Here is a 15,409-nt window from a genome sequence, read left to right as displayed (position 1 = left end):
CTATTTCTTGCGAGTGCATCATTAAAATTGCTCGAGCCCATCTTAATGGCTATAAAGAAAGAACTTCTTGGGAGATAACCCATGTGTTATTTTGCTACAGTATTTTTTGTTTTATATTTGAGTCTTGGAAGTTGTTTACTACTGTAGCAACCTCTTCTTATCTTAGTTTTGAGTTTTGTTGTGCCAAGTAAAGTCTTTGATAGTAAAGTAAGTACTAGATTTGGATTACTGCGCAGTTCCAGATTTCTTTGCTGTCACGAATCTGGGTCCAATTCTCTGTAGGTAACTCAGAAAATTAAGCCAATTTACATGAGTGATCCTCAGATATGTACGCAACTTTCATTCAATTTTGGGCATTTTCATTTGAGCAAGTCTGGTGGCCTAATAAAATCCATCTTTACGGACTGTTCTGTTTTGACAGATTCTGCCTTTTTATTTCGCATTGCCTCTTTCGCTATGTTGGATGAATTTCTTTGATCCATTAATGTCCAAGTAGCTTTATGCAATGTCCAGAACTGTTAAGAATGATTGTGTCACCTCCGAACATGTGAATTTTTATTGTGCACTAACCCTCTAATGAGTTGTTTCGAGTTTGGTGTGGAGGAAGTTTTCAAGGATCAAGAGAGGAGTATGATACAATATGATCAAGGAGAGTGAAAGCTCTAAGCTTGGGGATGCCCCGGTGGTTCACCCCTGCATATTCTAAGAAGACTCAAGCGTCTAAGCTTGGGGATGCCCACGGCATTCCCTTCTTCATCAACAACATTATCAGGTTCCTCCCCTGAAACTATATTTTTATTCGGCCACATCTTATGCACATTGCTTGCAGCGTCGGTTCGTTTTTGTTTTTGTTTTGTTTGAATAAAATGGATCCTAGCATTCACTTTGTGGGAGAGAGACACGCTCCGCTGTAGCATATGGGCAAGTATGTCCTTAGGCTCTACTCATAGTATTCATGGCGAAGTTTCTTCTTCGTTAAATTGTTATATGGTTGGAATTGAAAAATACTACATGTAGTAACTCTAAAATGTCTTGGATAATTTGATACTTGGCAATTGTTGTGCTCATGTTTAAGCTCTTGCATCATATACTTTGCACCCATTAATGAAGAAACACTTAGAACTTGCTAATTTGGTTTGCATATTTGGTTTCTCTAGAGTCTAGATAATATCTAGTATTGAGTTTTGAACAACAAGGAAGACGGTGTAGAGTCTTATAATGTTTACAATATGTCTTTTATGTGAGTTTTGCTGCACCGTTCATCCTTGTGTTTGTTTCAAAATAACCTTGCTAGCCTAAACCTTGTATTGAGAGGGAATACTTCTCATGCATCCAAAATCCTTGAGCCAACCACTATGCCATTTGTGTCCACCATACCTACCTAGCTACTACATGGTATTTCCGCCATTCCAAAGTAAATTGCTTGAGTGCTACCTTTAAAATTCCATCATTCACCTCTGCAATATATAGCTCATGGGACAAATAGCTTAAAAACTATTGTGGTATTGAATATGTACTTATGCACTTTATCTCTTATTAAGTTGCTTGTTGTGCGATAACCATGCTTCTGGGGACGCCATCAACTACTCTTTGTTGAATATCATGTGAGTTGCTATGCATGTCCGTCTTGTCCGAAGTAAGAGAGATCTACCACCTTAATGGTTGGAGCATGCATATTGTTAGAGAAGAACATTGGGCCGCTAACTAAAGCCATGAATCATGGTGGAAGTTTCGGTTTTGGACATATATCCTCAATCTCATATGAGAATAATAATTGTTGCCACATGCTTATGCATTAAAGAGGAGTCCATTATCTGTTGTCCATGTTGTCCCGGTATGGATGTTTAAGTTGAGAATAATCAAAAGCGAGAAATCCAAAATGCGAGCTTTCTCCTTAGACCTTTGTACAGGATGCATGGAGGTACCCCATTGTGACACTTGGTTAAAACATGTGCATTGCAAAGATCCGGTAGTCCAAGCTAATTAGGACAAGGTGCGGGCACTATTAGTATACTATGCATGAGGCTTGCAACTTGTAAGATATAATTTACATAACTCATATGCTTTATTACTACCGTTGACAAAATTGTTTCATGTTTTCAAAATAAAAGCTCTAGCACTAATATAGCAATCGATGCTTTCCTCTTTGAAGGACCATTCTTTTTACTTTTATGTTGAGTCACTTCACCTATCTCTCTCCACCTCAAGAAGCAAACACTTGTGTGAACTGTGTATTGATTCCTACATACTTGCATATTGCACTTATTATATTACTCTATGTTGACAATTATCTATGAGATATACATGTTATAAGTTGAAAGCAACCGCTGAAACTTAATCTTCCTTTGTGTTGCTTCAATACCTTTACTTTGATTTATTGCTTTATGAGTTAACTCTTATGAAAGACTTATTGATGCTTGTCTTGAAGTACTATTCATGAAAAGTCTTTGCTTTATGATTCACTTGTTTACTCATGTCATCACCATTGTTTTGATCGCTGCATTCATTACATATGTTTACAAATAGTATGATCAAGTTTATGATGGCATGTCACTTCGTAAATTATCTTTGTTATCGTTTTACCTCGCTCGGGACGAGCGTAACTAAGCTTGGGGATGCCGATACGTCTCCGACGTATCGATAATTTCTTATGTTCCATGCCATATTATTGATGATACCTACATGTTTTATGCACACTTTATGTCATATTCGTGCATTTTCCGGAACTAACCTATTAACAAGATGCCGAAGCGCCGATTGTCGTTTTACGCTCGTTTTTGGTTTCGAAATCCTAGTAACGAAATATTCTCGGAATTGGACGAAATCAAGACCCGGGGTCCTATTTTGCCACGAACCTTCCGGAAGACCGAAGAGGAGTCGAAGTGGGGCCACGAGGGGCCGCCACCATAGGGCGGCGCGGCCCAGGCCTTGGCCGCGCCGACCTGTGGTGTGGGGCCCTCGTGTGGCCCCCCACGTTGCCCTTCCGCCTACTTAAAGCCTTCGTCGCGAAACCCCTGATGCGAAGAACCACGATACGGAAAACCTTCCAGAGCCGCCGCCGCCGCCAATCCCATCTCGGGGGATTCTGGAGATCTCCTCCGGCACCCTGCCGGAGAGGGGATTCATCTCCCGGAGGACTCTTCACCGCCATGGTCGCCTCCGGAGTGATGAGTGAGTAGTTCACCCCTGGACTATGGGTCCATAGCAGTAGCTAGATGGTTGTCTTCTCCTCATTGTGCTTCATTGTTGGATCTTGTGAGCTGCCTAACATGATCAAGATCATCTATCCGTAATGCTATATGTTGTGTTTGTCGGGATCCGATGGATAGAGAATACCATGTTATGTTAATTATCAAGTTATTACCTATGTGTTGTTTATGATCTTGCATGCTCTCCGTTATTAGTAGAGGCTCTGCCCAAGTTGATGCTAGTAACTCCAAGAGGGAGTATTTATGCTCGATAGTGGGTTCATGCCTGCATTGACACCTGGGGGAGTGACGTAAACCCCTAAGGTTGTGTTGTCTTGTTGCCACTAGGGATAAAACATTGATGCTATGTCCGAGGATGTAGTTGTTGATTACATTACACACCATACTTAATGCAATTGTCTCGTTGCTTTGCAACTTAATACCGGAGGGGTTCGGATGATAACCTCGAAGGTGGACTTTTTAGGCATAGATGCAGTTGGATGGCGGTCTATGTACTTTGTCGTAATGCCCAATTAAATCTCACTGTACTTATCATGACATGTATGTGCATTGTTATGCTCTCTCTATTTGTCAATTGCCCGACCGTAATTTGTTCACCCAACATGCTTTTATCTTATGGGAGAGACACCTCTAGTGAACTGTGGACCCCGGTCCATTCTTTAATACTGAAATACAAATCTGCTGCAATACTTGTTTTTACTGTTTTCTCTGCAAACAATCATCTTCCACACAATACGGTTAATCCTTTGTTACAACAAGCCGGTGAGATTGACAACCTCGCTGTTTCGTTGGGGCAAAGTACTTTGGTTGTGTTGTGCAGGTTCCACGTTGGCGCCGAATCCCCGGTGTTGCGCCGCACTACATCCCGCCGCCATCAACCTTCAACGTGCTTCTTGGCTCCTCCTGGTTCGATAAACCTTGGTTTCTTTCTGAGGGAAAACTTGCTGTTGTGCGCATCATACCTTCCTCTTGGGGTTGCCCAACGAATGTGTGAATTACACGCCATCACGAACCTAGATGGGTTTGGGCCAAGGGGGGCAACCCTAGCCGACCCCCATTATATAAAGAGGGGTGGGGTGGCCGACCATAGCCCCTTCCCGGCCTCAACCCTAATCTGCCACCTCTCCTCCCTCCCAGTTTCTCCTTCTCCGGCTTAGGCGAAGCCCTGCAGGAATTATCCTCCACCACCACCACCACCACGCCGTCATGCTGTTGGGATTCTGAGGGGATGTACTCCTCCGATGCCCACTGGAACGGGGAGAGGAAGGACGTCATCGACACCATACGTGTGACCGAGTACGGAAGTGCTGCCGGATTGTAGCACCGGAAGGATCGTCTACATCAACCACAAGATCAGATCTCATTAAGGCTTTGGATCTTTGAGGGTTAGTTTCTCATATATCTCGTTGCCCCGATCTCATAGATTAGATCTTGGCTTTTCCATAGATTGGATCTTGAATTATTCATCGTTGCGATAGAATTTTTTTGTTTTCCATGCAACGAACCCTACATCACTTGTAAATGTTTTCTCTCCCTTTTCACTTTCTCCTCAGGTGCCTTCTTCCCATTTTTCTTAGACATACCCATAACTTTGGTATTTAGAGGTGGATGAAATTGGCAGTGCATTCATTTCTTCCTAGAACACTCTCCCTCTTAGTGGTGCGAGGTTATATGTATAAGATCTGTTGAATGTGTCAATGGTGTAGCAGTTGTGGACTAGACAATATTGATTAATTCTATCATTTCTACAACAAGCAATGGCATGCCTACATGGAAATCTAGTTAGCTTCCACCTATTGCAATCATAGATCTTAGTTTTAAAATCGGCAATCGTCTTTCTTAAACTCACAGCACATATTCAGACAACAGTTTGCCAAAATTCAGAGAACATTAATTAAAAGTTCAGACTTCGCAACAAACTACAAAATCATGGCTTGCATCGACACACACATTATTCTCCAATATTGTAAACACACATGCCATGATTGAACATAGAGACAACAAATTAAGCACATGTTCACACATCACTATGCCAAAATTTAGTTAGCACTAACATAAATTTCAGAAATTGCTATTAACTATGAAATCATGGATTGCATTGATGCACACATGATTCAGGAACAAAGAATTACCTTAAATTTTACTTACTTTGAACGTTACTTTCGTAAATCGAACAAAAACACATTGGTTTTCGCAGCGGGCGACCCGGAAGAAAATATCAAACAACAAAACATCATAATACTAACTATTTATAAGACTAAATGATGTGCGAGTGCTAGATATATTAGTTTTGAACAAATTTCACCCCTCAAATTACCCAGATCACTCCCGATTATATGCCCACATGAAGCCTATCAAACCCCAACACAACCAACAACAAAGCAAGGTCGAGAACGAAAAATTGACATAATGTACTCCGGCGGGTCTTCGTGATGCTCGTCGTTGTGCATCTCCGGCGGAATCTGCATGGAAACAACGTCAGAAACGAGCTCGATGTCGATGCGAAGTGTGCTCGAGGTGGTTACTCTACCTTAGGGTCCTATTGTGAAGCGGCCATGTAGTAAAGAAATGGAAATAGCGGAAGCACTGGTCTCTTCACGTTAAAAGATAACAATGAGACGCGCGAAAGGACCTGAACGAGAAATTTATTTGTACCGCCGAGATACTGGCTGACATGATTCGGACTAAATTAGCTATTGTCATGGCTAAGCAAGATCAAGTACACAAGTGCATGTTTTCCAGGATATGGTGCTAAAGTGCACATACTTGCAATGTGTGGTACTCCACCCGTTCTTGCATATAAGACCACAAATTCATATTTCAGGTAGTACCGAGGAAACAAAGACAACTAATAAGTAGCACAAGTAACTACTCCCTCCGATCACTTTTAGTTGACTCAAATTTAGTATAAAGTTGTACAAAATCCGGATCAATTACAATGGATCGAAGGGAGTAGTATATGAAAATGCTATTGTATTCCCGTTAATTCAGTGTGTTGCATGTGGTGTCTTCTTGCTTGCAACTAATTCAGGTTAATGAAATCTGATCATTTTTTTGTCGATTACTTTTAGTACCCTTGTATACATATAACCATGTATTTTTGATAATTGCCTTGAATTGGGAAGTACTAAAAATGTATACGTCTCTTCTTGGAAGGAGCGTGCCTGTGTAGATGATGTGGACGTTCGCCTGGGATTAAGATAGCGTATCCTGTTGGTAGAAAGAAACGATTCCCTTTACCACTTCCAGCCGCGCGCGCCCGGTGGGAGCGAGAAGGATCGATGTGGTCCTCCGTCGATCTTTTGAGGAGCAGATAAACTAGTGCCAAAAGCGTCACTAGATAACCACTCAAGTGCTGATCCTTGTACTACGTTCTCCAGCTGGTTAAGTATGCCAATAGGCGGAGGAGATGGGGTTTAATATGTGCCTGTCGGTTTGCACTTTGTGTTACTACCAGGCTTAACGACTGATTACCTCATGTTCCATGTACCTGATTGGATCTTGGCATAGCTCCCTTGCTGCTTAGGTATCATATTGCTGGGTGCTTTAGCGACGCTGGTTGGTTTTATGCAAGTTTGTCAAATCAGTAAAATAATATGATACACGTACACGGCGCACAGAGTGGTGGCCGGAACAGGGAATCCTTCTTCGTACGCGGCGCCGTGCTGCCCATGCACCGACTGACTGGCACCACGCCAGCACGCAGCAAGCAAAGAGAGAATCAATGCCAAGGACGGCAAGCCCTACTCCCTCACTAGCCGCGTAGCTAGCTCTATCCTTTCCTTTTCTTCCTCCTTTCCGGCCTCCCTCCCAGCAGAACCAGCACGGCCGCCTGCTACAGTCAGTACTGTTCTGGTCCGGCCGCTCCCCGCCACCCTTTCCATTTCCGGCACGCTCCCTTCCTCCCCCCCTTTCCCCCATGCATCCACGCCCGTGCCTCCTACTACTCATCTACGCTCTACTCCCCGCCAGGTAGCCGGCATCTTCCTCTGCGCCGGCGGGGCCCGCGCCGCGTCGCATGCATAAACAATGACTGGGCCGCCCGTGGCCCGGTGATCGCTTCATTTGTTTACGCTAATCAAGGGGTCGCTTTGCGTGGGCTCGCTCCGGGCTTCGGTTTGGCTCGGGGTTTTCATTAGTAGTTTGCCAATAGGAGCAAGTCTCGACTCCTCCCCTCCACTCCACCCTCCCCCTTTCCTCTCCCCTCCTCTCCTTCCGCATCCCCAACCGCACCACTGTGCCTCTCCGACCCCGGCCGACGCGCGCTACGCCTCGCGGTGCGGGGACTGGGGAGGGAGGAGGAGATCGATCGGTCGGTCGGCTCGGAGGCGGCGATGGCGCGGGAGAGGCGCGAGATCAAGCGGATAGAGAGCGCGGCGGCGCGCCAGGTCACCTTCTCCAAGCGCCGCCGGGGCCTCTTCAAGAAGGCCGAGGAGCTCTCCGTCCTATGCGACGCCGACGTCGCGCTCATCGTCTTCTCGTCCACTGGGAAGCTCTCCCAGTTCGCCAGCTCCAGGTGCGTCCATCCCTCCCGCCCCCTTCCCGTCTCGCGAGGTTTCCCTTCTTCGGCTAGATCTAGCCGTTTCTCCCCTCCCCATCGCCTTCACGGGCACAGACGGGATCCCGCTTTGTTTGTTTGGCCTTAGGGTTCTTTCAGGCCGCGCCTTCCCGCGAGCCGCCGCGCGCGTCGGTTTCCTGCGCCTCTCCGCGTCGCGCTGGAGATCACGCGACATGATACCGAGACGGATCGCGTTGCCTAGCGCTCCTCTACTTAATTTTTTTTTCTCGCTGCGTTCGCCTAGCCCTGACGGAATGGGGATTTTATTTTGTTTACTGTAGCGTATGCTCCTGTAGTTGGTACCAGATTTTTTCCCACGAGTTTCTCTTCCCGGGAGTGTGTATCCGAGTGGGGGTGGTCTTTAACTCCTACGAGAGGCCCCGCGCACGCCTTTGGTGCAACCTGTGTTATTTGCTGTGTATCGTCGTCTCGGTGCGTGTGGTTCCGTCGAAAGAGCGCGTCCCTCTTCCTCCTCGAGTGCTCCGGCCGGTGGGGGTAAAGCTGTACGGCCGGACTTGTGATTTCATGTGCCGGTGCGTACGTACGTCGCATTGCCCGCAGATCGATCGGTTCTAACCATGACTTCGTGCTCTGTGCTTTCGTTTCTTTTTATTTCTAGTCTACTTATTGAGTAAGATATTATTTCTACTCTCTCTTCTTACACGGAGGTGTTCGTCTTCTGTTTTTCCCCCTTAATTTGGGTGTCAAGGGCTTCGCCAAAGCAGCCATGTATTTGTGGTCCTTGGATCGCTGTGCTGATGTCCTCCGCTTGTCTTGTTCATGTTTTGTTCGCTGCTTTTCAGTGCGGCTAGCTGTTGGGGGATACTTTGTCTTAGCTAATAATAAAACATCTTGCTCTCACAATGTTTGTTTATGCGATTTCTCATGTAACCAAGCCTTCACAGTTCTTTTAACTTATGTGCTGGGCTTACATGTCACCGTACGCAGTGGTGTAGAAAGATCGGGTGCAAATGAACCCAATGATTTTTTTGCCAAATCTTCATTAAATTAGTACTGTGGTTGACTTTTAGTGAGAGACTGCACCATAAGCAATAGAGGTGAACACAATAACAATGTGCTCTACCGTAAGTACTCAAGGGATTTATGAAAAAACAGAACTGTCTTAATTCTGCTGTATATACTGACAATGAAAAGTTTTTCTCTCTATGCAAAATCTTATTTGAGCTTTGTTATTTTATTGCATGCATGTGGTTGTTTACTATTCCAAGATGTTCTAATTTGTACTCCCTCCGTCCCGTTTTAATCAACGCGGGAGGAGAAAAACAGTTCACTAATCTCATTTTGCAGTCTAGTCCTTAACAAAAACAGTAACCTCCGTCCAGCACTGGATCGATCGAGCTGGATCGATGAGGATGCCACCCGCCTCCGCCCGCTCCTGCTGGGGCCCGCCACGCACGACGGCGGCGGCGACGGGGAGCTGCTGCCGGCGGCAGCGACGGGGAGCTGCAGCGGCGGCGGTGACGGGGAGCTGCAGCGGCGGCGGTGACGGGGAGCTGCAGCGGCGGCGACGACGAGGAGCTGCAGCCGGCGGCGACGACGGGGACGTGTCTGGGCGAGTGTCGGGGTCAGGCTCCGCGACAGCCTCCAGCTCCGCCTGCCTGGGCTCCTCGGGCAAGAAGGCAGGGACGACACGGGCCTCACCAGCGCCGGCGAACCCGCTGCGGCGGTGGGACAGGCCGCCTTGATGGCGCGCCCAACGGATGAGACGGTGGAGGAAGCCGTGGCTGCAGGGGCGGCGGCGGGAGGGGAGCCGGAGCTGCCGGCGGCGGCGGAGGGAGAGGACTGGGAGGGAGGGGACGGGGGTAGGGGAAGGGGACGACAGGGTCGTGGGGCTGGTTTCCGTCTCCGCTCCAGGACTTGGCAACCAACAGTGTACCTCAAAAAACAAGAAAAGGTGGGGGGTTTTCGCAAAAAAGACAGCCAAGTTAATTAAAATGGGACGGAGGGAGTATTAGTTGATAGATAGTATAGTGCTTATGATCTCAACTTCTTTTACTTGAAACTGTAATCTTCCAGTTAAGCAATGGTGATGTTTAATGGAGTCACAGGTGCTCTAAATTTCTTGGATGATTGTGGATCTTAGTAATACAGAACATTTTGTTATGATAGGATCATGATGAAACTAATTTGGCACATTCGCTTATTAGGGAACTTTAGGACCAAAACATAAGGACATTCAAATCCACCATATTAAATTCCGCAGCATGCATTTTATTTACTTAAATTCTACGAACTTTGAGCTGAGCGGTATGTGGTGCCGTGAGTATTTAGTCAGTGCTATATACAGTTAACATGAATTTCCTAGAAAACCAAAAAAATGCCTGAAAAAGTTAATGGGGGAATGTTGACTCAGTTATTTTTTAGAATAACAGGGATCGCTCCCCGGCTCCCTTTTTCTTATGTTGACTCAGTTATGATGCTTTCCTTCTAAGCTTGTAGGATTCAAACCTTCCAACTATTTATGTGGTTAAAGAGAGTCACCTCTTCCCTTCAATGAAGAAATACCTGCTTGAGCTTTTTCTTCTGCTTGCTTCGTTAAATCTAGCAGTAAAGGATATCATCTTATATATGTTGAACTGTTATTAGTTATGAACTAGTGTTTTATTTTATTCTTTATTAACATCAGACCTCACTCTATAACCTAACAGCGCACTCTTGTTCATGATTGCTAGTTATTGCATATTTTGATTGCGTTGTTTTCATTGTGTGCCAGTCTTTGGTAACTATGTGTGATGGTCTCTGTACTAAGAAATGTCAAAATGCTTGCATTTCTGCCTCTATATAATTATTAACATGAGTGTGCCACTGATGTTTTAGCAATTTCTCTTTTGTTGATTGGTTATAGGTTGCTATGGTACTGATATTTGCTTTTCCTTGGACAGTATGAATGAGATCATCGACAAGTACAGCACACATTCTAAGAACCTGGGGAAAGCAGACCAGCCTTCTCTTGACTTGAACGTAATAATCACTTTATTTCCCTCAGTTATCCTAGCTAGTGAAGTACTATGTTTATACCATCCCAATACCATCTTGGGTTCAAGGCCTAGTCTAGCACACCCTCTTATAAATGATTATTTTCCATCAAATACCGCTAAAGTGGAATTTTTCTTGGATCCCTTCTGAAGAGTAACTGAAAGTTGAAACAACGGTTTCTAGACTCAAACATATGACATGATCTAATAATTATGGGCTTGGTAATATGATTCTCCATTTTATGTGCTATATATTGGTAATATGCGTGTGAAAGTTTTTTTCTGAATCCATCAAGAGTAATTGTTGTGTATAGTTGCTATTTGGTTATTAGTTATATTTGTTAATGAAATTGATCCTATAGCATGTTGATTGATTCTGTTTTCTTGGTTACATTAACATACTTCTTTTTTGTTTCAGTTAGAACATAGTAAGTATGCAAATCTGAACGATCAGCTTGCGGAAGCTAGTCTTCGACTTAGGTATGTTCTATCCTATCATGATTTTACATGATCCATACTGATATTTTTTTGTTGCATGTCAATATATAGTACTGATGGTTCTTGTCCAACTGATAGACAGATGAGAGGCGAGGGGCTTGAGGGGTTGAGTGTTGATGAACTCCAGCAGTTGGAGAAGAACCTTGAAACTGGTCTGCACAGGGTGCTTCAGACGAAAGTATGCTGACTGAACATGATATTTTCACAGATCCCTTCTAGTCAGGGACACAATGAGCAACTGTTTAATGGGCTGTTCTCTTTTTGCAGGATCAACAATTCTTGGAGCAGATCAATGAATTGCAACGAAAGGTACAACTTGTTGCAAGATCAATTTTTATAATCATTATAGTAGGCGAACAGTCATTGATTTATTTATGAAAAAAAAGAACCTTGTGCTTTTGTATTGGTATCATCTACACATGCTCATCATGTTTGGGAAACCAAATGCTACACACTAAAAATATGTTTAGGTGCAATCATATCTAGACAAATTTGAGCAGCTTATTTCGGAAGGGAGGGAGTACATTGAACAGCAGTGGAGCCTCCTACTGCATTATTAAGATGACAAGACTGCAGAAAGCTTTACCAAAATCTGTACAGAAACTAATGGTCTAAAGCACTATGAGGAAACTAACTTTACAATAGGAAATTCGTGTTTACAGAACTAAGAGAGGTTAATGATCCAGGCTGAAAGTAGACCCTTATGCTTCTCATGTTACATTAATTTTCTATGGCCTGTTTACATTCACTGATTCATTATTAATAAAACAGTCTGTGTAAATAGTTAGTGTAGTTTCCACAAATAAAAAAGTATTATACTATGTGTTATTTTGGTTGGACAGTAGGACTGGAATACTTGCAACTTAGTTGGATAGATGTATATTAAATAAAAAAATAGAGATATGTTCATGAAAATCCTGAATGCTCGTGCCCTATACTTTCAGAAGATGCATGAAATATAATACATAGCGTGAGCGCTTAAATAAGAGAGATGATAATACAAGATTTACTATTGGCATGTGGACTTTGTTTTTAGCATTATGCTTCCAGTAGCTAGGCAAGAAAATATTGTTTCCTGTATTCTGTCGTGTGTAAATGGATAAGTATCATATCATCATTGTTATCCAATACATTACTTATGTACATCTAACATTTTGGAAGTATTTTTAGTTTGTACATATGGTATCAGTTTACCAGATAATACTATTAGTTTAACTTTGCCATCCCTTTTCACATTATAATCTTATACTACCTCTGTCCAGAATAGGATGTCTTGGATTTGTCCAAGTAAACACTATTTAATGTATAGATACATCCAAATTTAGACAAATCTAAAGGCATCCTTTTATGGATGGAGGGAGCATATTTTGACTGGTTTGAAGATGAAAGAACAAGGTACCCATTCGATGAAACAAAAACTCTGTGGCAAGTGGTAGTTGTTCTCCTTGACCTGTGATCGTTTGCAAAATTCACTATTCAGAGTTAAGGACTAGCTTCCACATTGTGGCACCCATATCAAGGGGAAAACTTGCATTTGCTGTTTGCAAGGGTTCATTAGGCTCTTATAGAAGCTAATGAGATGCAGAAGTAGATGAAAGTTTTAAAATAAAGGATGATAAATTTATTGGTTTGAAGTTTACTTGTCAGTTGAGATATAAGATATAAAACTAATATACTTGTATAATTTACCAGAGCTCACAGCTGGCAGAGGAGAACATGCAACTGAGGAACCAAGTATGAAGTGATTCCTTATTTGGGTAGCATCTATTTTGTTGTTTATCGGTCCAGTCCAACTGAATACGGATTTCTATTTCCAATCTTACTTCTGGATGCAGGTATCCCAGATACCAATAGCTGGCAAGCCAGTTGTTGCTGATACCGAAAATGTTATTGCTGAGGATGGGCAGTCCTCTGAATCTGTCATGACGGCGTTGCACTCGGGAAGCTCACAGGATAACGATGATGGTTCAGACGTATCCCTGAAATTGGGGTGAGTTTTTCAGTGCTCTGTTGTTTCCATGTACTTGTCAAATCTTGAGGAATGACCATGCATTCAAAAAAAAACTTGATGAATGTAGATTCACATATTTTGGTAGTTCAGTCACTTCATATCTATAAGTTGACAATGGTATAGATACGGTTTGGGGTTGTGTGGTTTATATGGATGTGGATACGATCATATAAGCCAGAATCTGTTGATAAATACTTTATACTAAATTAAATAAATACCTAATCAATTTTAGGCTATCCTTCAGTATTTACTACTTTTAGGTTGGATTCCTTTGTCATGCATATGACCATGCCTTCTCTCAAACGTGTCTAGGACTTTGGATCACCTAAATTGGTTTAGTTTTGGATCCATAACTGTACACGCTTCATATAATATTGTATGGGAGACTGCAGCCTCACAACTCTTTACTTTCTTGTACTAGGACTTCAGCCTGGACAACACAATATATATATTTTTAAATGGAGGCAAAAGCTTTGCCCAATCTATTTATTAAGGAGTTTAAGTGTTTAACCACACAATATTTAGGTTAACCCCAATTAGTAGTTTAGCGCTAATGCATTTGTGACATTTGGATTTGAGAGAAAAGAATAATCTTTATTGGGATTTGAATTTAACTTGGGTTAGTTGGCATCCTTGTTAAGTTGGAACCATTCAAATTGCATTCTCATAAAATGGACATGATTTTGCAATCTGATTAAAAATAAATTGTATTTTTAATTGTCTAGTAACTCTTGGCATCCTGCAATTTGCTATCTAATTGGTCATTTTGATTATGTTAGCTGGTCAAACTAGCACTAGAATCTCATGACATATCTCTCTATTTCTTGTATTTCTCAAGTTAGAGAAATGTAGCCATATTTAGCTAGTGGAATAACCATGTATTGCAAAATGTGGAATACTGCTAAAATTAATTTTGCTTGTAATAAATCAGTATTGCTACATCGATCAATTTGAGGATGGCCATATATCATCTGGAGGATGGCAACTTAAAATGAAGGGTACTATTAAACCTAGTTAAATTAGCTAGAATCGATTCAATAGTACTGAAAGGTAGACTTATGCAAATTAGCTTAAACTTATGTGGTGCACAGTACCACAACCTGCAGTTTCTTTCTTTGTGACTTCTACCAATCCACCTGTGCCTCTACTACTTTATGAATTGTAACATTTTGCGCATTTTACATTGATGAGTTGCCACAACTTCTTGCAGATTACCCTGCAGTGCGTGGAAGTAAACTATATAAAATCGTCAGTTCAGATCTTTATGGAACTGTCCACGTCAGTGGAGAAGCTCTTGTGTAATCGACAAACGTACCTGAGCTGCTATAATCTTGCGGCTGAAGCGAGATCAGTTAACCTGATTTATCATCCTTGTGGCTGCATGACGTGATGTTCCCGTTTTTACCGTTTACTAGGATGTTAACTAAACTTTTAGATCGATCTGATGTCCATCTCATCCCCGTTGACACTATTCGTTCATGGTATCAATGTACCTTAACTGTCAGTATATCTTAAAATTATGGTCTATATTTGCATTTGCAATGTTAACTAAAATTATGGTCTAAAGAGCGCTTGCAATGTGATTGTGACGCATTTGCAATGTTTCTTTGCGGTCTTAGTTATTCATTAGGAATCATTGGTATGACAGCACGTTGTGCCCGTAGAATAATGTAACACTTTTTATTGAATTGAAGATGAAACAGAGAAGGACGTATTTCTTTTGTTGAAGTTGATGAGGAAGAAAGTAATAGCTTTATTGTGAGGCGGTCAACATGTGGTATTAATATTTTCTCTCGAATAAAAGAGGCCGCAAATATTGGAATATTTTCCGTAAGAAAATATTCTTGAAGAAAAAAAAGAACAAAAATAAGTACTAAATCAATGCTGGAAAATTACGGTTGGAAAAATACTGTTAGTCGGCAATAATGATGTTCTAATGTTGCAAGAAACCAAGGATTCATTAGAAAGGTGTTTCCAGATGAAGGTGTTGTACCGACATGAGCTATATAATCCTTAGACCTGTCTGAGTTGTGGAATAACCTGCTTTGAGATCGTCCAACGATATTTGTAACAGGTAGCTAAAAAGGTGACTCTTGGTCTGCCTAGGAAGCAATCCTCTCGACATGGATTGGCCAAG

At 42.5% G+C, this 15,409-nt stretch overlaps 1 protein-coding gene across 1 annotated transcript; it reads left to right on the top strand.

Annotated features, from left to right (window-relative positions):
• Window positions 1-7,510: 7,510 nt before the first annotated feature.
• Window positions 7,511-14,807, top strand: LOC124693253 (MADS-box transcription factor 22; the record flags this gene model as incomplete). Its single annotated transcript, XM_047226725.1, is given in 8 exon segments — window positions 7,511-7,725; window positions 10,671-10,749; window positions 11,182-11,243; window positions 11,340-11,439; window positions 11,529-11,570; window positions 12,954-12,995; window positions 13,097-13,251; window positions 14,483-14,807. Coding segments are annotated over 8 exon segments (687 nt in total). The 3' UTR covers window positions 14,508-14,807.
• Window positions 14,808-15,409: the final 602 nt, after the last annotated feature.

Source organism: Lolium rigidum, chromosome 2, assembly GCF_022539505.1.
Source record: "Lolium rigidum isolate FL_2022 chromosome 2, APGP_CSIRO_Lrig_0.1, whole genome shotgun sequence".
In the NCBI taxonomy this organism is placed as follows: Eukaryota; Viridiplantae; Streptophyta; class Magnoliopsida; order Poales; family Poaceae; genus Lolium; species Lolium rigidum.
This window is presented reverse-complemented; position numbering and strand designations above follow the sequence as displayed.